The sequence below is a fragment of the Caretta caretta genome, chromosome 9 (assembly GCF_965140235.1).
Source record: "Caretta caretta isolate rCarCar2 chromosome 9, rCarCar1.hap1, whole genome shotgun sequence".
In the NCBI taxonomy this organism is placed as follows: domain Eukaryota; kingdom Metazoa; phylum Chordata; order Testudines; family Cheloniidae; genus Caretta; species Caretta caretta.
In genome coordinates this window covers 73401353-73428851 of record NC_134214.1, presented here as the reverse complement: position 1 = coordinate 73428851, position 27499 = coordinate 73401353, and the positions used below count along the sequence as shown (strand labels likewise).

At 39.4% G+C, this 27499-nt stretch overlaps 1 protein-coding gene across 4 annotated transcripts in view; it reads left to right on the top strand.

Annotated features, from left to right (window-relative positions):
* Positions 1–27499, top strand: part of DACH2 (dachshund family transcription factor 2) — a 465751-nt gene that overhangs the window by 318849 nt on the left and 119403 nt on the right. For all 4 annotated transcript variants that reach the window (XM_048864443.2, XM_048864441.2, XM_048864445.2 and 1 more), the window contains one exon: positions 12338–12469. In XM_048864443.2, coding sequence (XP_048720400.1) covers positions 12338–12469 — 132 coding nt within the window. The remainder of the gene's footprint in view (positions 1–12337; positions 12470–27499) is intronic.

Sequence of the window (27499 nt, the reverse complement as noted above, 5' to 3'; positions counted from 1 at the left end):
GGAGCTATTCCATCTATTGCAAAAAACTATCTTCACAGTATTTCCAGTCCTATTAGAAGCAGGAAATAGCTTGAAATTTTACACAAACGTTTCAATATTCTCACAAGATTTCCAGCCTAATTAATTTTGCATACTGAAGAGGTTTGCGTCAACACCAGATAAACTTTTACACTTTTTGGTGCTTTACTGAAAAGACCTCCAAAACTTTAGAGGTTTGTCCATCACTGTAGCTTACAGACAAGTGATTTAAAATCACAGACATGGATTTAATAGCAAAGGAATAAATGTGGAGGAAGGATTCACAACAGCTAAATCTAATCTCACATGCAAGAACATGCATTTCTCTTTACTATATCATATTATAATGGGGTTATAGACTGTAAAGAAAAAATAAATTCAGAGTGGCTGGTCTTGTGGAATTTATTAATCACATAATTTGAAATTTTCGTTAATCAAAATTATTCTAAGAAGGACAAGTGAATCCTGACATCAAAAGCACAAACCAGTGACATACAGCTCCCATGAGAAAATTTTCTGATAGCAGAGTATATTGCAATAAAGCTGTTTTTAAGATTAACCTGACAAAGTCACAGACTGCACTTTGGGAATGTTTTCCCAGTTCAGAATCCAATACTCTTGTCTGGGCCCCAGTGCTTACATCAAGGGACTTCCACCCTATTCATTTCTCTCCATCTAGGATAATGAGTCATTACTACTGATGCATCTTGTCACTGGATGTCAAGAGGGCTGTGGCAGTGATTCGCTTCCCTATTCGGAGGCTGAGAATGTCCTCTTTGTGCTCTGCCTTGACCTCTATTTATGCTCGGAGCCCAGGAGTTAGCATTTTTCCTTATTATTGTAATTTATTTTTGTATATTGCTACCAAGAAGATGAGACTAAATTACCAAGCTTTAATTTTTTTAAAAAAGTAGTCCCAGGTCAAAGTATTTGTGAGCTGGGCCTTATTGCAGCTTTGTGAAGACCACCAGCTGCATGCATTAGTGTAACTTGTTTCTTCTTTGCTGAAATCTGAATCCCAATGGTGGATTTACATCATGTTGTTTCAAACTTTTTACATGAAATTAGTATTGGTATTTTTGTGTTTTATATTAAAGCTTTTAACAGATTATTTTTGCAATAAATATGTATATAATAGTTTATAAAAGAACTATATAAAATGAGCGTGAGCTTTTCAACAAAACATAATTTAATTGGCTGGCCAGTCTCTCTCTCTCTCTCTTCAGCTTACCTCTTCTGTAACTTGTAGAACAGTCTGTCAGTCAATCATATATTATAGAATAAGGTAAAAGTCACTATAGTGCATCATGCTAAAAGTATTAAGCAGTACAATCTTGACAAATCATTCTCATGGCATAGATTGTAGAAAGAGCAGAAAATGTCACCAAATTAATCAATTCTCGTGAGAGAGGCTATAAGAGGGACAAAGGAAAAATACAATATAATCCTCTTACCCTTCTTTGTAATTCTTTGTAATTCTGATTTCTTAGTTTTCCTCTGATACTATAACCTGCACTTTTGATTGTAATAAGATATGGTCAACCTTTAGGATGTGAAACTATCTGTAAAAGATGTAGTTGGGTATTCGTCTGTAGAGTTTTAGCATCATTTTTCATTTTAACGTTAATCAAGGCCTTAAAAGTTTTATACATCACTACACATAATAAGCAGATAGTTGACAGTACATCTTGGATCAATGTTTTGATATAATTATTGTTAAAATTGAGTCCTTTTGTTTTTGGCCAATGCATCAGACAGACCCGCTACCTTTAGTTCTTCCTGCAGGGGAGGGTCTGAAATATCTCACTTGCAGCACCTTTTGCATTGCATGGTACATCTACAAGAGAACTGAAAACAACATCAGATGCAGTAATGTTGGGTAACTGATTAAATTTGCAGAGATCTTTAGGTGTATTTATAATTTTCAGCAAGTAGGTTGTTTTTCACATTCTTAAAATTGTCGCACTTGTATTTTTAAAATTTCATTACATATACATACCTTTTTTTCCCTTCTGAGGTAAAACTTACTTTCATCTGTTATGTTACAGAAATTGTATAAATGAAATAATAAAAACAAATGAAAATAAAGTATTTCCAAATTTGGAATTATTTTTCCCTATTTCTCAAAAAACAAAAACAAAATACATGCATTTTCACATTTAGACACAAGGGAACAAGTCCTGGCTAATTTATGGAATGTGGCATAACTCAATTCTAAATAAAGTGATAACACATTATCAGTGGGGCTAGTAGAACTACTTATTATTAAGGTTGCCTGACATTTTCCATTATAAGAACCTGCTTTCAGTTACTCATAACTGGGCCAAATTTTAACTGTTTTTGCTAATGTTTCAGCACAAACGGTTAAAATTTAGCCCAGTTATGCTATCTGGGAGAACAACACAGACAGACAGAGGGAAAGTTTTTTCCCCAGTTTTAAAAGGTTCTAGCCTTCCCATTGGCTCTTTTGGTCAGATGCATATTCCCTTCCTTTTATCTATGGACTTTTTAACCCTTTACAGGTAAAGCAAGTAGAGAACAGCTGCTAACAGGGATTTTATAGCTAACTGGCTAGTTGCGTGTCCATAAAAGGGAGCTCCCCCCCAATTCATTTACCACAATCCCCATGAAAATTTGTCCAAATTGTAAGTGTTAGAATAAATTGCAGTTCAGACATTCTTAGTTCAGACTTTTTGATTTTAGCAGACAGATTCCACAGAGGTTCTGTCTACACTGAGCATGCTTCAGCCTCGGTTTGAGCAGGATTTCACCCGCAATTACAGCTCTGGATTGCTGCAGGCTGTGCCAGATCTAGGAAGCAGAACAGATGGCCCAGAGCCTGTCTGTCAATGATGGGGGAAGCTTACTCATTTGAGTGCAGAGGGCGGAAGAGCCAGACCTGCAAGAATGGGATGGACAAGCAGATTGGGACAAGAGCCTGAGGTTGGGAGCCCAAACTGGGACTAGAGGCTGGCAGGGGAAGCTGGGAGTTTGGGTGGGGAGGAAATGGGACGGGCTGAGGACGGAGACTGGAACGGGGAGCCAGGTGGAGACAGCATCTGAAGCCAGGGTAGAGTGGGATTGGCTGGGCAAAGAGACATGTCCTGGTTGGGGGAAAAAGACAGGGCAGGGGGTGCCAATAGTTCAAGGGGAGACTGAGATCAAATGACTGAGGGAGGGGGCACTGGTGAGCAATATGACTGGAACTGAGAACCAGTTGGGCTGGTGGAGAATGGAAATAAAGGAGGAGTTGAGACAGATCTGACAAAGACCCAGGGTATGAGGGCAAAACTGGAATTGACTGGGCAAAGAGACTGGGACAAGGAGCAGGGGTGTGGGGGTGGAGACACACACACACATGGAGACACACGCACAGATTGAGATTGGAGAGGAGCATGCGGAGGGAGTTTGGGACTGGGAGCCAGTGGGAGTGGGGAACATGGGTTAGGGTAATGCACTGGAAACCAGGATGGAGGAGAGAGAGATTGGTTTTATGTTAATACTAATGTAAATATTACTTATCTATCTTTTATGGAGGCTTTCAGAAGACAGCATTGACCAGTGACTACATTCAGTGGTTCCCAAACTTGTTCTGCCGGTTGTGCAGTGAAAGCCCCTGGCGGGCCAGGCTGGTTTGTTTACCTGCCATGTCCACAGGTTTAGCCGATCACGGCTCCCACTGGCCGCAGTTCGCTGCTCTAGACCAACGGGAGCTGCTAGAAGCGGCAGCCAGTACGTCCCTCAGCCCGCGCCACTTCCAGCAGCTCCCATTGGCCTGGAGCAGCGAACCTCACCCACTGGGAGCCACGATCGGCCGAACCTGAGGACGCGGCAGGTAAACAAACCAGCCCAGCCCGCCAGGGGCTTTCCCTGCACAAGCGGCGGAACAAGTTTGGGAACCACTGGACTATATCATAAGTCTGGGAGGGAAGAAACATGGTTTCAGTTGCAAGCTCTGCTGCTGACTTGTTTTGTGACCTTGGCATGTCTTAACCACATTTGTGAAGGACTTTGAGTTCTACAAGTGAAATCTTTATTTTATGACATGTTTTATGTGTCCTAGGGTCTCAGTGTACTTTACAGACACTGAGCTGAGCTTCCCTGTATCCCTGTGAAAAAAAAATATACGTGTGGACCACACACATGAACCCATTCCACCTCTGTTCAGTCAGCTTCATAAGTCTTCTGTACGTGTCTGTAGCTTTCTGGCAGAGGCATAACATGGAGCAGCCAACTTCTGCCAAGAACTGCTGCTGCATGCAGGTTTTTCTGATGTTTATATGCAAATTTCCGTCCAGAATTTGGCACCAGTATTTCAATTTTGTATTGAAAATGTTATTTTATTTTATAATATATTCGATTTAGTATTTGAAAATAATGAGAAACTTTATTACAAAGAGATTAGTAATGAAGAGACAATACACTAGTGAATTAAATCTGTAGATTTACTCAAAAAGATTTGGGACCAAATTCTATTCTCGTTTGCACGGGTGTAAATGTGGAATAATTCCACTGACATTTATAAAAGGAAAACAATTAATGGGGCTAATTCTGCTCTCCTGTTACTAGCATAAATCAAGAGAAACTTCCTTGGGTTTGCTGGTATAACATGAGTGGAATTAGGTCCTTTTATCTGTAGCTGATTCCATCTTTATTTTTCTCCTTTCCTAAAATCTGGAGTTTGACATATATTCTAATTCACTAGATTCCTTTACTATTTTTCACTTATGTAAAATCAGGCAAGCATGTTTTGTTTCTGCGATTTGCTCTCTAACTCATCTGTTTTCTCCCCCCAGTTAATACTGTTAGCTGTCACTTTGCTTTCTCTTGTTGTTACTTCTTAGTGATACATTCTGAGAGACACCAAATCATCCCAGATTCTCTTTAATTGATTCCTGTTGCTATTGACTTGCAAGTCCACAATGAACTGAGTTAATGGTTGTGTTTCCTACTGCTTTATCCTAAAGTTAGGATTCTGTCCTTAGGTACTGATTGTCGTAGTAAATGAAGGTTGTGGCTGAGATTGTGCAAAATGTATTGTTTGCATAGCAAGAAGCCCCCCACCGCCATGACCAATTGTTCCCTAACTTCCACCTTTACACTCTCACAAGTTATTTTGCTGTGGTAGATTATTTTTTTCTGTGGCCTGTCTGAAATGGTAGCCAGGATATTTTTGTATCATCCTTGAGAATAGAAGTGCCTAGGAGAACCATGTACTCTATTGCCTAAAATTTTATTTATATTCGTTCCTAGTTTATTCAATTAACAGAGATAGGCAAAAGCTGCAATATAGGGACTTGGATTTGGACTCTGATCCAAAATGTTCTAATGTTCTTATTTAGGGTTTTGTTTAAGCCTCGTGCTAAGTAGTAGCAGCTTTTTTATCACCTGTGATCATTAAGTAGGGGTTCTATGTTTTAACAACATGGAGGCCTCCACTTTATATTATTTAATGTGAAAATGAATTAGTAAATATTTGTAGAGCACTTTGAAAATGTAAAGCACTGTGTAAGCATTGTTTTATTACTTATGGAAAAAACTGAGCAAAGCCCGTCACCCACAATCTTCAAAAGCATACTTTATAAGATGTTTCAGAACTGTTTTTACTGTTTGCAATATGGTATCTCATGTTAACATTTCATACCACCAGATGTTTCATTATTCCTGTTTTAGCACATCATACTCGACCCATAGCAGCTTTGAACGCAAATAACAAACAAGCTGATACACAGTGCTTGAATGTTAGACTGAAATAATATGGCAGAGCAAAACTGCCTTTAATTTTTTTCTTTTAAATATTATTAATTGCAATGTGTTGACTGTTAATTTAATTAAATCTTTTGTTTTAATACAAGACCATACTGCAGTGCACTGACTCACCATTTCATTTAATTAATTGCAAACCTTAAGATTTGATTACTCATAGCTCCCCTTTAGTTAATTTCCTTGTTCACGGTTTTGACAGAAAAGCTTTCAGACTAATATGAAGAGATGGGCACAGTATAACTAATTAGGAAAGTGAAAAAATAGCTTTACTTAGAGCACAGGATTACTTAGATACATTCTATCACCTTGGAACTCTCTCTGTAGGAACTGACTTAGTCCTCTGTCCTGTTAACTGTCTGAATCTGGTTTTCAGCGACTGGATATGCGTTATATATGTGTGGGCAAATCTGCCTTCATTTGTAGTTGAGCTACTTCATCTATGTCAGTGGCATTGCAAGGGTGTAACTGAACTTTGGTTCAGTATGTCTTCTTTTGCGTTCTTTCCAGCTCTGCCACTGGCCTATTGGGTGACATTGGGCAAGTCATGTTGCTGCTCTGTGCTTCAGTTTCCCCATCTGCAAAATGCGGGGACAGTGATACTGACCTCCTTTGTAAAGCACTTTGAAATGTACAGGTGAAAAACACTATCTAAGAACTAGGTATTATTCTATTAAGGGTATTTCATAAAGTCTAAATTATGGTATTTAGTCACAGGCCTGGTACAAACCGTCCTGTAGTTCCCTGGTGTCCAAAGGGACGGTGTGTATGTTACATTATCCCTCAAAAAGCCCTGTGTAGGCCAGTCTCTCCATCCCAGTTTGGTTGATATATGCTCTCTGGCTACCCAGAGGGAGCAGCCTTTGCACTCCCTGGAAAAGGGAATGGAATAGTCCCAGACTTTTATGCAGGATGCACAAGCGGAAGGATATGCCTTGTACCATCCTCACACTCAGGCAAGGGCCATAGAAAATCTGGCTTTAATATGATTGTATATGTAATCCATCCAGGGCCATGAAATAAACCATGCTATGTTGTATTTTAATTCAGACTAAGAAAACCATTTCAAAATCTCATTTCATTGCATGCTGACAGTAGGATATACAGTATAGATCATTGTGTATTTGAAGATTTAGTTCAAGAACGTATGAATGTACGATATAATAGAGGTTATGTACACTGTTGAAGGGAGACTACAGTGTCCTGACACAAATAAATCATGAAATGGAAATGAATGATGATTTGCCATTTTGTCAGTGAGTCAACATAGGTGTATCCATATGAGCATACACCCTGACATTTCCAGTTATCCAATTGTAATCAAGATTCATGTTTTTAGAGCTGACTCAGAAAACAAAACCATTTTGGATGCTCTGCATCAGTGATATTGCAGATCACTTTCTAAGTTCCCAGGAGTGTCGGTACTTATTTTATTTTGTGGCAGCTGCTGTCTCTGAGACAGGGAAATTGCCAGACTATGGCTTTCTAGTGAGCCTTGTCTTCTGAGTTGTAAATCAGAGGGGCAGGTGCATAATCTGGGATGTTTTCCATATATGTATTTATTTTAAAGTGAGGCACTCAGATCTGGCTGTACTAAATAGGGTTCCTCTGCCTCTAATAATCTGCCTCAACAAATAGCAAGGAAAATGCCTCCTCAATTCACCCTGAATGGTGGGCAAGTCAGATGGAGAAGAACCCTTTGTGCCACAGCTAGCAAGAGTTGAATCAGCTGCAGCTATGAATTTTACGAATAGTTAGCTGGAACCAAATTAAATGGGAACGTCGGTTCATAGATCAGCTCTGCAATGTTCCTGGTTGAAGCCTGTGCAAATGGGTTATTTGTTGTACGCTGGGTTTTCCATCATTTCAATCTATGTCACTTGCTTGGAACCAGAAATCTGTGCTGTCTATGCCTTGTGTATTGCTCCCGATTTTTTAACTCAGGAATGCTACAGAACTAAATACATTGTTTGTACAGCACTTAGCATAATGGTGCCCTGGTCCATGACTGAAGCTCCTAGGCACTACTGCAGTGCTGATAATAAATGATATAGAGTCGGGGATGACCAAATGGGAGCCTAAGGACCTCAGTGATACTTTTTAACTTCAAAATGGCATGGGATGGGCTTGCTTCAACTCTTTAACTGTTAGCCAGGCTGCCCAAGCTTTTTAAGGCATAGTCTTTTTGCACTAGGGCTAATTGTTTTTTGTCCTATACAGTTTGAACACTGAAACTCCCAGATGCCCAACCTTCTTGCTTAGAGTGACACTTGTGTGGCAGATGTCACAACATAGATTTCTGCCATATTGTTATTTTTGGCTTTTATTCTCATGGCATAAATGCCTAGTTAGGGAGCTGAAAAATGCCTGAAAGTAATGACACTGAATTTCTCCAGTGTCTGTTGGGGGTGGTTTTGGGATTGTACCAGTAATATTGATCTGAGGAGTTGTAGCAACAAAAGTGGTAGTATTATGACCCTCTGACTCACATTTGAGTGATTAACATTCAGCATTTGCAAAAGTAGAACCAAAAAAAGTGTGTTTAACTGTTTTGCATTTAAAGTGAGATTGCACGTGATAGCTGGAGTAGTGGTCTAATGTGTATCTGTTTCAGATGTAAGTGACAGGATTATGAAACAGATGCCAATCTAGTACAGGTGATGTTCAGTAGATTTTGGAATAGAGAAGTGAGTAAATGGAGAGAAGCAACTAACTATGGAGGAGAGTGGTTTATCAGTTTGCTTAGATAACTGGCTTCATTCTGAACCCATAACTTATGTAAATCAGGAGTAACTTCACTGAAGTCAGGTGAGCCATATCAGTGTAAAATTATTTGAAAAGAACATCAGGAACAAAGAATTCAGTTTAATTTTATTGGGTGTTTGCTTACTTAAGCCAAACTACAATAGTGAGAACTCTTGTGAAACCTATATAAGGAACTAGTCCGAAAAGCACAACACCTGGTTAGGTATCAAGTTCATATACAACAACTTTTAAAATAAAGTCATCTTTACTTTTGGTTTATGGAGGTCTGACCATAAAAATAAAGTCTGTGATATATATTAGTGCAGTGAAGTCAGTGCCTAAAGTCTCAATAAAGCATAATTTCCAGAAAAAACACATTTCATTCTTTTTTGGGTCATGTTTTCCCAGCTCATGATACAGCATTAGAACATAAAATAAAACATGAGGATGGTGATGCTGGATCAGACCAATGATCCATCTAGTCCAATCCTGTCTCCCAATAATGGCCTGTGCCAGAGGCTTCAAAGGAAATGAACAGAACAGGGCAAGTATCAAGTGATCCATCCCCTATCGTTCACTCCCAGCATCTGACAGTCAGAGGCTTAGGGTCATCCAGAGCCTGGGATTGCATCCCTGACCATTTTAGCTAATAGCCATTGGTGGACTTATCCTTCATGAACTTATCTAATTCTTTTTTAAAGCCAGTTATAATTTTGGCCTTTACAACATCTCCTGGCAATGGATTCGGTAGGTTGACTATGTGTTGTGTGAAAAAGTTCTTCCTTTTGTTTGTTTTAAACCTGCTGCCTTTTAATTTCATTGAGTGACTCATGGTTCTTGCATAATGTGAAGGGGTAAATAATATTTCTTTATTCACTTTCTCCACACCTTTTGTGATCTTTATTGACCTCTGTCATATCCTCCCTTCCCACCTCCCCGCGGTCTCTCTTTTCTAAAATGAACAATATCAATCTTTTAAATCTCTCCTCATATGGAAGCTGTTCTATACCCTAAACCATTTTTGTTGCCCTTCTCTGTACCTTTTCCAATTCTAATATATCTTTTTTGAGATGGGGTGACCAGAACTGCACGCAGCATTCAAGGTGTGGGTGTACCATGGATTTAAATTCTAGCATTATGGTATTTACTGTCTTATTATTTACTCTCTTAATGGTTCCAAACATTGTTAGCTTTTTTGACTATTGTTGCACATTGAGCAGATGTTTTCAGAAAACTATCCGCAATGACTCCAATGACTCTTTCTTGAGTGGTAACAGCTAATTTAGACTCCCATCATTTTGTATGGATAGTTGGGATTATGTTTTCCAACGTTTATCAACTGTGAATTTCATCTTCCATTTTCTTGCCCACTCATCCAATTTTATGAGGTCCCTTTGTAATTCTTCACAGTCTGCTTTGGACTTAACTATCTTGTGTAATTTCGTATCATCTGCAAACTTTGCCACCTCACTGTTCATCCCTTTTACCAGATCATTTATGAAGATATTGAACAGCGCTAGTCCCAGTACAGACCCTTGAGGGACATTGATATTCACCTCTCTCCATTCTGAAAATGGACCATTTATTCCTACCCTTTGTTTTCTGTCTTTTAACCAGTTACAGGTCCATGAGAGGACCTTCCTTCTTATCCCATGACTGCTTAGTTTGCTTAAGAGCCTTTTGCTGAGGGACCTTGTCAAAGGCTTTCTTAAGGTCCAAGTACACTTTATCCACTGGATCACCCTTGTTCACGTGTTTGCTGATCCCTCAAAGAATTCTGGTAGATTGGTGAGGCATGATTTCCCCTCAGAAAAGCCATGTTGACTCTTTTCCAACAAAGGGTGTTAATTTATGTGTCTGATCATTCTTTTCTTTAGTATAGTTTCAACAAATTTGCCTGGTACTGAAGTTAGGCATACCAGCTATGATTGCCTCTGGAGCCTTTTTTAAAAATTTGGCTTCATGTTAGCTATCCAGAAGCTGATTTAAGTGATAGGTTACATACAACAATTAGTAGTTCTGCAATTTCATATTCGAGTTCCTTCAGAACCCTTGGGTGAATACCATCTGTTCCCTGGTGATCTACTGACACCTCAATTTGGGAGATCAGTCACCTAAAAGAATGACTTAGGTATGGGAATCTCCCTCACATCCTCTGCAGTGAAGACCAATGCAGAGAATTCATTTAGCTTCTCCACTGTGGTCTTGTCTTCCTTGAGTGCTCCTTTAGCACCTTGATCATGCATGGCCCCACAGATTGTATGGCGGGCTTCCTGCTTCTGATGTACTTCACATTTTTTGCTGTTCATAAGTCTTTTGCTAGTTGCTCTTCAAATTCTTTTTTGGCCTTTCTTTTACTTTTACTTTCTTATACTTTTACATTAGTCTTACCAGAGTTTATGCTCCTTTCTATTTTCCTCAGTAGGATTAGTCTTCCAGTTTTTAAAGGGTGCCTTTTTGCCTCTCACTTCCTCTTTTACACCATTGTTTAGCTACAACTAAACAACATTGGCATTTTTTTGGTCCTCTTACTTTTTTTTAAAAATTTGGGATATAGATTTAATTTGAGCCTATGTTATGGTGTTTTTAAAAAGTTTCCTTATACCCTGCAGGCTTTTCACTCTTATGAAAGAAGGAAAATAAAACCTCTTCGTAAAGTTTCTGATTTTCTAACTAACTACATCACTGCAACATCGTTACCCGCTCCCCCTTTTTGTGTTTAGAGTAATTCAGTGATTTTGTGGAACAACTGTAACAACTTGTGGATAATGTCTGATATAAAGCATCCCAGTCCACTGCCACTGAAATATAGTGGGACTGTGTAGAGTCACAACAAATGACACAGGACAAGTTATACAATATTCTATTGAGAGGGAGCCAGAAAAGCCCATTTAGCCTAGGATTCTAAAAAACCTCTAAACAAACAACAAAACTATAAATTATATTTGTAGAGTTCTTTGTAGAGTTTTCTCTTTCTTTATATTCCTGCTAGGGAGATAAACTGCTTCAGATAAAAAATTTCCAGCTCAACTTTGCAGGCATTAGTATTTCGGGAAATTTTGACATGGTCTAAAGGAGCACCTGACTTTCTGGTTGCTGAGCTAAGCCAAAATGCCAAAACTTCTGAGGTTCATTCTTCTCTGCAAACAGTACCAGTGATGATCACCAATGCCCAGGACCTACTCCTATCTCCCTCCCCTCATTTCCCTTTCTTTCAGATTATATGGCAGAGAAAGTAGCTTCTGAGTCATTTGAAAATCTCCCATAGCCACCTGATTTATGCTGTATATTTTCATGGGTCTATTTAGCTGATAAGCACTGTAACATCTTTCCTGAGCTGATTGGAGGTCAAGTTTATGGTTACCTGAACTCTTAATGGCATTGTCTCATTTCCAGTGGGACAGCAAAAATTTTGTTTGGATCAGATACCCATATAGCTGACCGGAAAAATACCAAAATTGTGTTCTTCACGCCTTTTTTGGGGGCGGGGGCGGGGTGGTGATATTAATTGGCCACCTGCTTTTGAAATTAAGGACCTATATATATTCAGGAATTTCTTGCAGTTCTATTAGCAGATTGTGATCAAAGCAACAGGAAATAATTTTTAAAAATAAAATTAGATCCAGTCCACAAATGCTGTGGAATGAAATGCTATAGTGGAATATCCCAAGTGGCTCCATTTCAGGGTGATGTTCAAAATAACACTATAGTAATTGGCAAAGAGAAGTGAACTGTATTAATATGTTTTATTCATATTGTAGAAAGGAATGCTCAATATTTATTTAGTTATTTATTTATTTACATTTGCTAGGTCTAACAGCAGCTGCCATGGCTGAGGCAATGAAGTTACAGAAGATGAAGCTTATGGCAATGAATAGTGTCCATGGAAGTGGAAGCCAAAATGGAACAGAATCAGAGAATGAAGAGCTCAATTCTAATGCAGGTAAATATTTTCTCCCGTATAATCCCCAAGAGGGCTCTGCCTCCTATGGTTTGGGCATGGAAAGCAAAAAGGAGAGGCTCTCTGGTATTGTCATGCTGTTGCTATTGTAGTTAGTCACACACCCCCAGAACCAATTAAGAATCACCTCACACACTTCTCCAATGTTGCTCATAACAGTAATTTACACTAATTTTTCAGAAATGTTGCTTAAGATTGTTACAGTTTATGCAAAAATCACATTCTAAATGCCTCTCTAAATACTTTTTATAGTAACAAAAGGCTTCTCTGTTGCCAAAAAATATTGAGTGTAGAGTTTTCCTGTAAATTATAGAAGGTTTCCAAAGCAATCCGATTTCTGGAATTCAGGATGAGTCACAATTCATCAGAGAGAGGGAAGGAGGGAGTGGTAAATTACTACCTTCAACTCTGCAGTTCTGCCTTCCAGCACACTGGCCTTCCCATTTACAGCACAGAGCTATGAATTAGAGACACAGGAGGTGTATGTTATATCATAGATAATTGAAGATATCCTTAAATGAAGACACTGAAATTCACTAGTGAGGTAGTTAACCCAATAGTGTTATTGAGCATGTCTGCCCTGTATAAATATTCACACAGCACTGAACTAAACTCCTAAAGTTCTGACTCAACAAGCACTGGGCTGAAGATAAAACCTGAGACGGATTCTTTGAAGAAAGTATGCTCTTTGGTTATTCCAGAGCCCTTGTCAGGAATATAGAGGAAGCATTCAAAGGAAGTATTCCCAGGACACTGCAAGCATAAGAATAGATGAATTCATTTCAGACTCAGGGAAGTAGTGGAGATACTACAGGCCAGATTAGAATGTCTACAGTCAGAAGGCCATGTTTCTTCAGGCCTATTATTTTCAACAAGAGCTCTCCCCTTTCCATATATTATTTTTCCACTTTAAAATGTAATGCAGTTTTTATTTTCATCACTGATGTAAATGGTACTGTATATTATTCCCTCTGTCAGTACTCAGAACTCTTCTTGACATCAGTTGAAGTCTCACGTGTATCAAAAGAAGAATGCACTCTAACAGCATTTGTTGCTTGAATGGCATTTAGTGTATAGGTGTTGTACCATCAAAATGGTAATTTTTTAGACAAATAAAGAAGCAGCTGGGATGTCTTAGGCTCATTTTCTAAAGGAATAACTTTGAACTCATGACAAATTATTCACAAAGCAGAGTTTCTCCAACAGTGGCATTATCTTTTGCTAAGTGAATTGTGTCTGCTCATCTGTATTGAAGAAATTGGGCTTTTAACTCATGCATTTAACTCCCTCTATTCCTCCCAGAAAAATCCATTATGCAAAATATTTACTTCTTGTTCACATTTTTGAACCCATATCGATTAGGGCACGCTGAATAATCATTTAAATTTGTGTCCTTCATATACATTCTCCACAAATTTCAAACCCAGTTGCATTTGTGAGGTTTCATGAGTATATATTGCTAAGAGGTATGATTGAAAACATAACTGATAAATAAAAATATTTCATCTCAGCCCTAATGGCTAAGCAGAAATTTTCCCATAGAAAAACCCCATCGCTAGTTTTAAGAATTATTATAATTACAGTGGTCACCTTATAAAAATTGTCTAATTTTACCTTAAATTACACACTAGAAACTATGTTAAAAGAACATTATTCAGGTTGCAAAATCAAGCACTAAGAAGTTAGAAAATGCCAGAGTTAAGCCTCCCTGCCTCATTCAGTGCACAGAATTGACAGTCCTCACTGTAATTATCAGCAGTTCTATATTTTGTTTTCTCTTTGTTTAATGTGTGGCCCCAGGCCTTCTTAACTGCACAATGTTCAAACCCTGCTCTGAAGACAGAATTATTCATTTCTTCATGAGCTTTTTTATGTGCTCATCACTATAGTGTCTGAGTGCTTCACAAAATATTAATGAAGTTATTAAGATAAGATATGAGTGGGTATTTTCCCCATTTTACAGACAAGGAAGTGAGGCACATAGAGATTAAGGCCCAAAGTATCCACTATTTTAGCTGAGCCCTGATTTTTTGAGTTGTTAGCATTATATAGGTCAGGGATCGGCAACCTTTGGCACGCAGACCATCAGGGAAATCCACTGACAGGCCGGGACAGTTTGTTTACCTGCAGCACCTGCATCCCTCGGCCTCACCGCTTCCCGCAGCCCCCATTGGCCTGGAACAGTGAACCGCGGCCAGTGGGAGCTGCGATCGGCCGAAGGTTGCCAATCCCTGACATAGCTCTTCATCTATTCCAAGCACATCTCTCATTGACTTCAGTTGCATCTGAGAGTGCTCAGCACTTCTGTAGATCAGACTGAAGGGTCTAAGTGGGACATCCAAAAAAATGGGGACCACAATTAGTCACCACATGTGAAAAGTTTGGTTTAAGTGACTTGGCTAGCATCACACAGGAACTCTGTGGCAGAGGCATGGATAGAATTGAGTTCTTCAGGATGACATTCAACTACCTTAATTATGAGACCATCCTTTTTCTTCTTGCAGTCTCCTCCCTTATTCAATATACACTTTCAAACTGCTGCAACAAATGAGGCCGGGGAACTACGAATAACAGCCTTCTTCACTACACATCCTTGATTCATTGCCAGAGTAGGGTAGAAAAAGTAGTGTGTGATTATAGAATTAAACACTGTATCATATTGCATGCACCCAGGAGGGCTGAATTAAGATTGTACAGGCAACCTTAAATCTGACATTTCTTAACTTTTGAGTGCTTGACTTTGAGACCTTAATAATGTCTTTTTAATGTGGAGTTTTGTGTGTGTAATTTCCTAGTTTTGTTAAAAAAAAAAAAACTGATGAAACAAATTTTGTCACGTAGCATCATATTGATACCCACTTGATTCTTGAGGAGGGCTGGAACCTTGAGATCCATTGCACCGACATCTTCCTCTTGAGCTAACAGAGTAAATTGTAGCAGCAAAGATTGTTATCCTGTATGTGGACTAAAAACTATGGGAGATGGGACACTCTCCAAAGCTGTTGAAGGATTGGAAAATATGTTATATAGTGATAAACTCATGGAGCTCACTGTATTTAGATTAATAAAGAGAAGGTTAAGGCGTGATTTATTATAGCCTATAAGTACTTACATGGAGTAAGTAGACTGACAAAGGTATAATGGCTGTAAGTTGAAGCTAGACAAATTCAGACTCCAAATAAGCTAAAACATTTTAACTGTGTTGGTAATTAACAGTTGGAACAACTTAGCAAGGATTGTGGTGGATTCTCCGTGAATGGCAATTTTAAAAGCAAGATCTGATGTTTTTCTAAAAGATATGCTTTAGTTCAAATAGGAGTTAGTGGAGGAAAGTCCTATGGGCTGTGTTATACAGGAGGTGAGACAAGATATCACAATAGTCCCTTCTGGCCTTATAACGTATGAAATTTGGAATTTCCATTTTGTGGGAAATTCTGACATTTAAAAAAAAATTCATTTCAAATTCAGAAAATCAAATGTTGACACTTCCTGCAAAATGGGGGAAAAAAATCTGTTTTGAAAAATTTCATTTGGAAAAAAATTGTAATTTAATTTCTGGAAAAAAAATAATTTTGAATTTTTTTCCTAGTGTAAGCCTGAAATAATTTTTCTAGGGTATTGAAAACAGCTGTTCTTTTAATTAGAATACTGTGTGTTATCTTATTTTCTAGATCAAAGTGTTTGTGTCAGGAATATTGAGGAATTATTCTCAGGACATCTCAAGGAACCTAGAATAAGATGAATCCATTTGTGTATTGAACTTTGTGGAGCTACAACACCACAAAGAGGAGACACTTTGGTCTAGCAAATACGATGCTTCAAACAGTCCTAAGTAGCACCTGCCCTTAGTGATTCTGAATTGAAATTTTTCCTAAAGTTTTCTGAAACGAAACATTTCACATTTCAAACTTTTTTCTGCCAGAAATTTCATTAAAATCAATGCAATTTTGCAAAAAAAAAAAAAAAAAAATTGTTTTGTCAAAACATTTTTTTTTCTGTTTTGACAAAAAATTTCCAACTGGTTTTAGGTTTCAAACATATTTGCTGGCAGAGGAACCATCAGGCTCTAGTATCTTGGGTTCCATTTCAGGCTGTGGAGGAAAGTGTTTCTTAGTGGGTACAGACTCTGCCCATTCCTCCCAAACTTGACCACTTCTACCGCATCCTCTTTAACCTGTCTCAGCCTCTGTCCTGTCTCTTCGCCACTTCTGGGTCCTTGTCCCACTCCTATACACCTTACCTTGCTAGTCCCAGTCTCCAGGCCTCAGGCTTCTGATCCCAGTCTCCTTTCCCAGGAAGTCCTAGCCTCCCTCCAATCTTCCACCCACTCCCAGTTTCATTCCCTACTCATTCTCATTCCTTGATCTGTCTCCCTCAGATGCCCTCCCCATCACGTTATCCATCCCCACAGGTCCCAAGTCCCAGTCTCTCTCCCCAGTTTTCTCATCCAGTGTCCATATCCTTTCCTCCCCTAGATCCTTGTCCCAGTTTCTTTGCCCCTCCAGTACCAGTTCCCCACCACCACCTGGCTCCTTATCAGATCTGTCTTCTCCCCTGCCCCACTGATTCTTCCTTGCCCTGCCAGTCCCACTCTGCCCCAGTTCCTCATCCTATCTTAGTGTCCTCCCTACTCCCTGGCTCCCTGTTTCCATCCCTAGTTCCCGATTCCAGCTAGTTCAAGTGTCCATCCCCTGCCAGCCTCCAGTCCTAGTCTCTGCCACCCCAAGCTCCCTTGTCCCAATCTACTCTCCTGGCTCTCCACCACAACATTGTTGTCTGGCTGTTTTTGAATTGGGCATCTTCCTCTTCCAAACTGCCTGGGTGCTATCAGGAGTGTCTGGCTTCCTGCCCTCAGTTCCAACAGTCAGCCACACTGTAGCTGGACGCAGCTATGGTAGGGAAAGTCTGGCTTCTCCCCTATATCCCTGGCTGGAGCATGCTCAGTGACTCTGTAGGGATGGTACATATGCAGTTCTGTTACACATAAGAGCTGTGAAAGGATGGAGCATACTAAGTTGTCCTGTGGGGATGATGCATGCACAATCTGGTCAGCACTAGGAGGTGTGAGAGGCTTGAGCATGCTCAGTGAGGATGTAATCTTCAGAGATTTTAGCTGTTAAACTCCAGTAAGTCTCTATTGAGCATGTGCAAACTCTGATTTTTTCAAACGCTTATAACTTGGCCAATTTGTGGCAGATTCCATGGCAATCGCAAAAAGCGCACACCTTTTTTGCTCAAAATGGCTCAACTGTTTTGACTGAAATTTTCCAAAAAAAAATCAACCTGAGGTAGCCACCTGGCATGTAAAATTTCAGCCTGAGCAGTTAGTTTGGCAAAGCTATAAGCAACTGAAAACAGGACCTTACAATGGAAAGTGTCAGGCAACCTTAATAATAGGCAGAGCTACCAGCCATGCATTTGCAATATTTGATATTCTTACGATAGGAACACTAGGGAATATTTCAAGTACAGAGTTAACATTATTTTGTTTACCTAATGGTCAGGTTTTCTGGGCGACCATCATGTAAGTATTCCCAAAGTATGCTGAGGATACTGTATGTATGAATGAGAGACTCTCTGTATCATGTGAGATTCTCTGCATTCTGGAACTGATTCAGCACTCATTGAAATAATTGGAAAGATTTCCATTGACTTTTGCTGGAGATTGGGGCTTAGGTACATATGGTGAAAGGACTGTTTTTCTTGTCCTTGAATTTATTGCAAATTCAGTAATACCATTGTGGTTGCATAAAATCCCATCAAATGAAAGAGAAAATTAAAAGTGCAAACATTTTATTTAGATCTCTAGTCTCACTGGGTAAAGTTGCTCAAGTGCATATTTGCAGGATTGGGCCCTAAAGTTGTTCCATGATGAAAAATAAAATATCCATTGTTAAAACAAAACAAATACAATAAAAATCACAATTTTTATTTTTCCTAATCTCTGTAATATTCTTATTTGTATAAAGCCTGTCTGATCTTTCACTCTCGGAACGATTATTGTTAAAGGACAGGTAGTGCAGAAAATAAGTTTATATCTTAAGTCAAGAGAAATATGTGTAGGAATATAGAACTTTCCTAGAGGGCACCAGATCAGCAACTACTGATTTTACTGTACAAAGCAACAGACTACTCATCAAACTTTCACCCATTTATGCATGGAAACTCTAAACTTCATTAAATGATCAGAGTGGGGGCTTAACAGTTGAAAAAAGGTTGTCATTTAGATCAGGAGTTAGTACACACTTCATAACTTTGATTCATTTATGGGTATTGTGAAACTATGAAATCACCTCATAATAATTATATTTGCATAGGAAGCTTTTTCAAAAGTTTGTTTTCACCTAAATTGTTTCTGTTTAAATTACTACTAAAAAATAAAATGATGGTGCAGAATGAGAAAGAAAATTGGATTCTGAAAGTTGTTGTTGTTGTTGTTTTTTTTACTAACAAAGTGGAAAAAAGAAGTCAAAAGCATCTTATGGGAGGAAAAACATTTTATTTTATTTTAGGAGACAGACCTACAGTTTCTTTGATTCAAGGTTGCGTTTAATAGCTTCTGTAATGGCTGCAACATGACTCTGCATCTAGATTTCAGCATGCATAACAACCTGTTCGTGTTTCATTTAGCTCCAAATGAGAAATCCTGTCTTTTATTGTTTTAGGAAATTAGTCCATGTACTATTGTTCCTGGAACTTTATAATTAATCACTAAAGGTTATGGCTATGGAGTATTTGTGGGAAATAGATGCCTGAATGATTATAATTGTAGCTGTCAAATTAGAAATATAGTTATACAGCAGCTGAGGTTTTTTTTGTTTCCTTTGAGTTTTTTACTGTAACAAAGTGTTTGAGAGCTGCATGTTTACTTGGAAACATAAATTTAGAGGGTTTTTTTTATTGCATCTTTCTTAATCTTATTTTCCTCCTCCTCCTCCTCAATTGTTCTATATAATCCTTGAAGATCAGTCAATTTACCAGTCATTTGGGAACTGGCAAGATTCTGAAGAGTTAACATGACTAATGCTAGTAATGCTCCAAAGACTGTTTGGTAATAGGTGCAGTGTAAGTGGTATGGCCTTTCCTACTCCTCCCACTCCAGAGAATGAATAAGAGCAAAAGAGCAAGAGTTCAAAGCTCACAGCTGAACCTAGCTCTGTCAGCTGAGTGCAGATTGCCACAGCCAAGCCAAAAGAGCCATTTTGCTGTCCTACAGAAACAAGGCAAACAATATAAAACTTCTCTGGATGGACAAAAGTGGTTATAAAATCATATATTTGATAATCATACAATCCTAATATTAGGCTGAGGTGGATTTTGGAAAACTAACATATCATTGACTAGGGGAACCTGAAACTGATTTGAATCATAGTAGTTTTCACAGTGAAACTGAAGTTCTTTTCTACAGGTGATCCAGAGCTAAAGTATATGGGACAGTAGATTAAGTGGAAAATATAAATGAGAGGGTGCAAAAATACAGTACAGCTGGCATTATTCTGTTATCCTTTAAGTATACTATGTACCACAGTGGCATAATCAAGAAGTATCAGTGACAGTACCTGTTTGTACAAACCACTATGCAAAGGATAAACTAGTTGTTTTCCCTTTGCTGGCTTTTGGAGTTAACACGCATAAATGCTTTTTTTGCTTTCCCAGGAGTGATATCAGACAGTACTAAGTGTTTCAATGGTATTTCCTTAGGAAGTGCAAATGTTGTTCTGAATGTAGACTCTGTTGTTGCTTAATTTCCAGAGAACAAAATAAATTAGGTAAGCAGAAAACTAAAAATTCTCCCCCCACACCCTCTCCACATACCTTTTGGCATTTGAGGAGTCAGAAATAGGTGTGTTTGTGGGGAAAAAGTGTTTCCTTTTTTTTTTGCAGTACCTGCCATGCAGGTTTCTCATAAATGCAAACATCCTTCACAATCTGTTTAAAAAACCACAAATACATCACTCAGAGGAATATTTAAGGAACCATCAGGAGGGAGAAAACTCATTGGTTTAATGGAATGCTGTCAAGGAAAATCAGCATCACAAACGACACAGGGGCAGAATTGATATTTTTGCACTGACATGTTAAAAGAAAATCCCATGCATTATTTAGAAAACGCAGAAATCTGTCAGCTGTATGATTGCCGAGTTAGCAGAAGCAGGAGGATGCTGCTCAAGTTGAAAAGAAATGCGTAGGCACAGATCCATATTGTAACCTTTCATGTTCTACACCTACCATGAATACCCAGCTATTACATGGTCAGCATTTTTAGGCTTTCTCTTTTAAATTTTCAAGTGCTTGAAAAGTCAAAAGAGGTAGGTCTTTTATTCTAAAAAGGGGGATGCCTAAGCTGTTATTTTATTGTAACAGTAAAGATGACAAGACCAAAGAACAGAATTTGTTTTTATCTTTTTGAATGCCATGAAGGTTTCATGAAGTCAGTTCTTTTCTGTTGTTAAATCAGGTATTTTTTACACATTCATATTATATGAACAAAGTGTCTTTATCTCAAAGGGGATAATTTTCTTTAAAAAAAACGTGAATGTTTTTGAGATTATTTTCTATGACCAGTCAGATATTGTATTGGTATTTTTAGGATCAGTTGTAAAGAGAACCAGGTATGAATTTCATTTGTATTAATTATCCTTAAGCCTAAAATAATTTGTGTTCAGTCTTGAAATAAGAGAGTCTAAGCTACTTCTCCACACCATCTTACCCAAATTAAACCTTTGTTTGACTCCTGACACCCTAGATCAGTAGTTTTCAAACTGTGTGTTGCGACCCAGTACTGGATCACGGAATGTAAGGCACTGTGTCGCAGTGTCTCTGGTCAGCACCGCGGACTGGGCCATTAAAAGTCTCGTCGGCGGTGCTGCCCGGCTAAGGCAGGCTAGTGCCTACCTGTTCCAACACTGCGCTGCTCCCCGGAAGCAGCCAGCAGCAGGTCCAGCTCCTACGTGGGGCGGGGGGGCCCGCGGAGCTCTGCATGCTGCCCGAGCACCGGCTCCGCACTCCCATTGGCCGGTTGCCAGCCAATGGGAGACGGTGTGGTGGTGCCTGCAGGTGAGAGCCGCACGGAGCTGCTTGCGTGCCTCCAGCTAGGAGCCAGACCTGCTGCTGGCCGCTTCTGGGGCACAGCATGGTCTGCGGTGCCAGGACAGGCTGGAATCCTGCCTCTGCACCCCGGCTGCACCTCTGACCAGGAGCCGCTGGAGGTAAGACTATGCCCCAAACCCGTGCCCCAATCCCCTAGCCCAGCCCTGACTCCCCCAAACCCAGAGCCCCCTCCTGCACCCCAAACCCCTTATCCCTGGCCCCACCCCAGAGCGTGCACCCCAAGTCCAGAGCCCTGACCCTCTCCTGCACCCCAGCCCTGAGCCCCCACAAACCCAGAGCCTCCTCTGTACCCCAAACCCCTCATCCCCAGCTCCAACCCACCCCCTGACCCCCTCCCACCCCAAATCCCTTCCTCAGCCCAGAGCCTCCTCCCACACCCTGAACCCCTCATTCCCGGCACCCCATCCCGCAGCCCTCATCCCCACACCCCAACCCTCTGCCCCAGCCCTGAGTCGCTCCCACACTCCAAACTCCTCATCCCCAGCTCCATTGGTCACGGGCATCAACAATTTTCTTCAACTGAGTCGCCAGAAAAAAAAGTTTGAAAATCACTGCCCTAGATCTCAAATTATGTTCTGCTAACTTCCACATTCCTTCAACTTATTTAAAATAAATGCGTTAAAACTTTCTCCTAACTAATTGGAACATCTATGTTTATTAATCAGAAACCAAAACTTGCATTGGTTTCAATGGCTGGTGAAGATACTTGCTTTTTTATACTCCAAACTGCTGGTAGAAAATAAAGAGCTTTGCACTGAGGCACACCTAAGCAATGGCTAGAGAAATTGACCAAATGTAAATATCAGATTGTCAGTTGGTTGCTTTTCAAATGACTGACCCAACAATCCACAGACTCCTAACAAAGGCAGACCAATTATGTGAACAGGCAGTTAAAACATAAGTTGCCACTTTATAGAGGCACTTTGGATACACCATCTTGTCCAAGCCTCCAGCTGAAGTTCTGCCCTGTGTATCAGGATCACATGATGGAGGGGAGAGAGCATCAGGGGCAGCTGCTAAGCCTGGCGCCCTCTAGTGGTGCTGCCTTTGATTACTATAGAGATCAGACAACAGCTTTAAGGGAGTGTGCTCACCTGTGGGACGGAGGGATGGGGAGAGAGACAGCAGGTAGAGTGAATATTGCAGGGAGAAGTTTTATTCCTTATAGGAGTGACAACTGAGATAGAAGGTGTGACAGCTATGGCTATGATATATAATAATGTTATGCATGATAGTATGTAATAGTTTTATGAACACTGTATGTGTCCTGGCCAGTGAGGGGAACTGATTATATACTGGGGGCAGTGGAAAGTTTATTTTATGCCTAAAATACTAAAAATTCAGTGGATTCTGGGTATGAAGGTGACACAGTGACTTCCCAGGCTAAAAACACCCAAGCATATACTTGAAAGGCAGCAGGGCAAGCTGTTAGTCTCAAGAATCGTGACTCTGGTTTCGAACAAGTTGCAAGCCTTATTTTGGCAAAGCTAGGAGTATGGAGATCAGAAGAATACTAAAGAGTTGGAAAAGCATTTCTCAGGGTAGAAAAAGAGTTTGTGGGGGTCATTGGTCAGAAACTGTCTTGGGGGACAGGCTGAACGAGAGAGAGATACTCTGTGCAGGGAGTCTAAGAAGCTGGGCCTTTCCAGAGCCAGGGAATTGTAAGCTTTGGGGAAAAGCTAGATATGCCTACTGTCTGTTTTATTGTTTTTATATGTTTCCTCTGAAATGCTTTCGTTCTAAATAAATAATACATTGCTTTAATGAGGCTGTCGGATCACTGATGACTACTATCATTGTGGAATTGCGGGGTCTAGAAATAAGTCAGACCCGCTGAGGTAAGTCATGGTTGACGCCCAGTGGACTGCAACCAGGCCCTGGTCTGAGAGTAAGAGAAATATGTGATTCAACCCCAAGAGGCAGGTAATGGCCGCAGGCTTGAGACCTAAACAGGGGTATACTAGGAGAGACCAGGAGGGGTCAGAGGTGCAGTTTGACCTGTAACTGTGACCGAAGGAATTCTGAAAGTGGGGAGCAGAACTTTTTGGGGAGTGAGGAATAGCTCAGGAGTGGGAGAACTGGAGGAATGTTGAGGAAGGAAGAATAGAGTTTTTAGAAGAATTTGCTGAGAAAACAGAGGGATGAGAATTTGGGAGGAAAGAAAAATGAGGGAGTGCCTGGCAGATTAATCATCCTCCTGGAGAATCTACTAATAAATGTGGGTTCCAGTAAAAGGAACAAGTTTTTTGTATTATATTCAATTTGTGATCCTGCATAGTAGGCATTTATATCACTGGCTTCATTGGTGTTCTCAGTCAGCCTGTGAGAGACCCCAACCCCATATGCGGAAACTTGCAACCTCAAGTCTAGCTTGAAAGGTGCAAATATATTTATTTATTTTGCAAATAGGTTTGTTCTTGGAATAAATATCAGTAGCCAGATTCTGCTCCATTCCCCCATTGATTTATATCAGTATAGCTATGAATTTGGCCCTAAGAATTTAACGAGTATATAATCTGTAAAGCTGTGAAACACTACAGTGCTTTTATCCCTTTAGTCAACTCTGAACTATTTGTGTGTCTATTAAGGCCCCAATTCAGCAAGGTACTTAAGCACATGCCTATCTTCAAGCATGTGAGTAGATTTCTTGTTTTTAGTGGGATTACTCTCTTTGTTAAAAATAGGCGTGTGCTTAACTATTGTGCTGAATTGGGGCCTAAAATATGGTTGGCACATCTTGTAATACAAAAAGTAATAGTATCTGACTAGATAACAATTCTGTATTTGGACCGACTGAGAAACAACTTCAAACAATATAAATAACTGACACTATAGTTTTAAGAATAACAAAGGAGATGCAATTGTGGACAAGGGTATAACAGAAATTCTATTATACTGCAACCATTCTACAACATCCCTTTCTTGTAAAGGAGAAAAAAAGCCCAAAGTTTGTTTGTTGGCTCTCATTTCACACAAGCTAAAAATTATGTATATATATCAACAGTTAACTAAAATAGATAATTTGGTATATGTCTCAGAATATAGGCAGCAAAATGTTGAGACTACCTGAGACAGACTTTTGGCAAGAAAAGTTGTCACTAAATAATGTGTAAGCATGTTTGTGTGCATACTTTATTCAACTGGCATTACTAGGGGTATATTTTTCCACTGACGCATTACAATTAATGGTAACTGAATGCACGCATTGAAGAGGGAGAATATATGCCTCTTAGTTTGTATTTCAGCCATTTAGACATACTGCATAATCTATTCACTTGATTTATATAGTCTTACCTGGATTCTAAGAATCTATACTCATTTTTAATAGCAGATAATATTTTTTTCCATCAAGATAAAATTACTTACAAGTAATCTTATGTTTTCATACCTACATTCTGCTGGAACAAATTTAGTTTAAATAAGCAAAAAATGTTTCTTTAAAAAGAACCCTGAACCCAAGTGAATTACCTTTAGGCATCTCTGGGTTCTTGCTATATTTTCTATCAGAACTAAATGGAGCACAAGATAGACCAATGACAAAATGCAAATGGTATGTTTAAACTGTTCAGAATTGAGAGCTTTCACATGTCTGTCACCTTTCCGATCCCTTACAAATTTATAATCTCAGAGTGCAGAGGTCTAAATCTTCAAAGCTTGAAAAACAGAGGTGCAGCATGAACTAATCTTCATTTTTCCCCCCTATCTTCTTACAGCAGCACTAATGGAAATGTATTTTGTTTAATGACTCTGAAATCCTGTTTGTAATTAGATGTGGGAATTGGTCTTACTTTGTAACAGATGATACTGGAATAATAATATGAGAGATGCTACGCTGAGACCACTATCCTCCTAAATCTATATCATTTTTCATTTTATTGACAGGAAATGTGTTCAAGGAACAAAGAGATTGATTTTTAAAAGTAGGAAAATAATATCTAATAAAACCCCCCAATCAAAATATTTTAGCATTACTTTAAATATATTATTAGAGTACATTTATGTTTTCAGTTTATTTTTAGTTTTAGTAAACAACCTTTTGTAATTGTTGCCTTGCCAGTGATATAATCTCTGAATTAATGCACCAAAAAGGTAGGAAACTTTAATTAGTGACAGCGTGTATACAATTAAAATGCATATAATATTTCAGAAGGATTATTAAAAATAATTAATTTTGTCTGTTAAAACAGTTTTACAGTTGCAAGTGAAGTAATTAAGAGTGGGCATAGTACAAGGGAATGCAGGCTGAACTTAAAGAGCAACCTCTTCAGAACATTAGTCTTCTTACTAGTTTTTGATGTCATAAATCATACTGGCCACTGTAGATTCAGGGCTACATTTTTTCCTTGTTTATAATTTTTATATCTGGTAATAATAACAAGTATTAGTGTTTGGTACAAACCTGCCAATGGAAAGCAGGTTGTCCAAAATTGTAACTCATTAAGTGTAGTCTCTCTCCCCAAGACACATGTGTAATTCCCATGGCATCAGAGGGAATTGTGCTTATCAAGAGGAGAATAAAGACAGTGGGCCAAATTCAGTACTTTCCCCAATATAAATCTAGTCACCATGGCAAATGAAAAGAATACAGGTCATACCTTAAATGACAACATTTGCCCCTGTTTACTTTCTGTGTAGTGACATTGAAAGCAAAGGGATTGCACAGGGAGTAGGTCAAATAAAGAAAGAATAGGCTCTAATTGCTTAAGACTTAATAATATATATTTTACATCTGTACCCACAGTTAGTAATAGTGGCATATAATAAAATGTAATCCTAGGATGTGGACTGGCTTTGGGAGATTTTAAACAGCATGTTATTCCTTTTGTGTGCAGCTATGTATTTTTGAGGAGTTAACTAAGATATGATTTATAATAAATTGCAAATTATCTGGAAAAAACATGTTTAGTGTTACATCTGTGAAAGAAAACTACAAATTCTGGGGAAAACATTAAGGGTGTTACTCTGCTTTTTCTGGCTGTGACGGAAGGAGGACAGGAGTCACTGGATGTGATTTAATTAGGTTGCAACTTTATTCCTAAATGTCAGGGAGTATCTGGCAGATGAAAATGTACAGTGCAGGTAATTCCATAATCATTTACATATACCCAGCAGACAGGGTGGCTGCTTTCAGCCCTCTTGTTTACCTGTCCTGGTCCCCAGCCAACCTGTTGCTGGGGCCTCACCAGTCTCCCCTCGAATGAGGGTTAAGGGGGAGCCTAACCCTCCCTCCCGTTTCCACTCATTTAAAGAATACCTCCCTTTAAATCCTTTATCAGTCCATTTTATCTGATCATTGTATCCCTTCCCTATGGAATACCTGCACTGGACATCTGCCCCATGCATACGTAATGAGTTGTGACATCATAATCTAACCTCCGTTTCATGTTTGTCCCAACTAAGCCCCCAGTCTGCTGTGGAGAAGGTGAAAAATCCCCAGCTCACCTTGGCCAACCTGGTGCTAAGGAAAAAAATTGCCTCACAGCCCCCCGAGAAAGGGGTGACTATCGTAATGCCCACATCGGATCATGGCAAAGCCTGGTATCTAACTACTTTCACTGGTGGGAGGGTGGGTGCTGCTCTACCTGGCCCAAGTAAAAGAGGGCTTTTCCTGCACCAGGGTGGACCTAAACAGCACTCCCTTCTTATCACCCCGTGAACTGGGGATGGGTCAGTGTTCCCACTGACCTGGTCTGAAGCTGCCACGCAAGTCATTCTCTAGCTATCTAGACTTTAAAGGGGCCAGACACCTTTTCCTACAAGCCAGACTATAGTCCCCACAGCTTAAGGTGGTGAGGTCACTTTTCTCACGTGTCATACCAACTACCCATGACACTGGGAGCATCCTAAATGGTAGAGATCATCAACTGAATCCCATTAATTATGGATCCAAAAATACTAAGT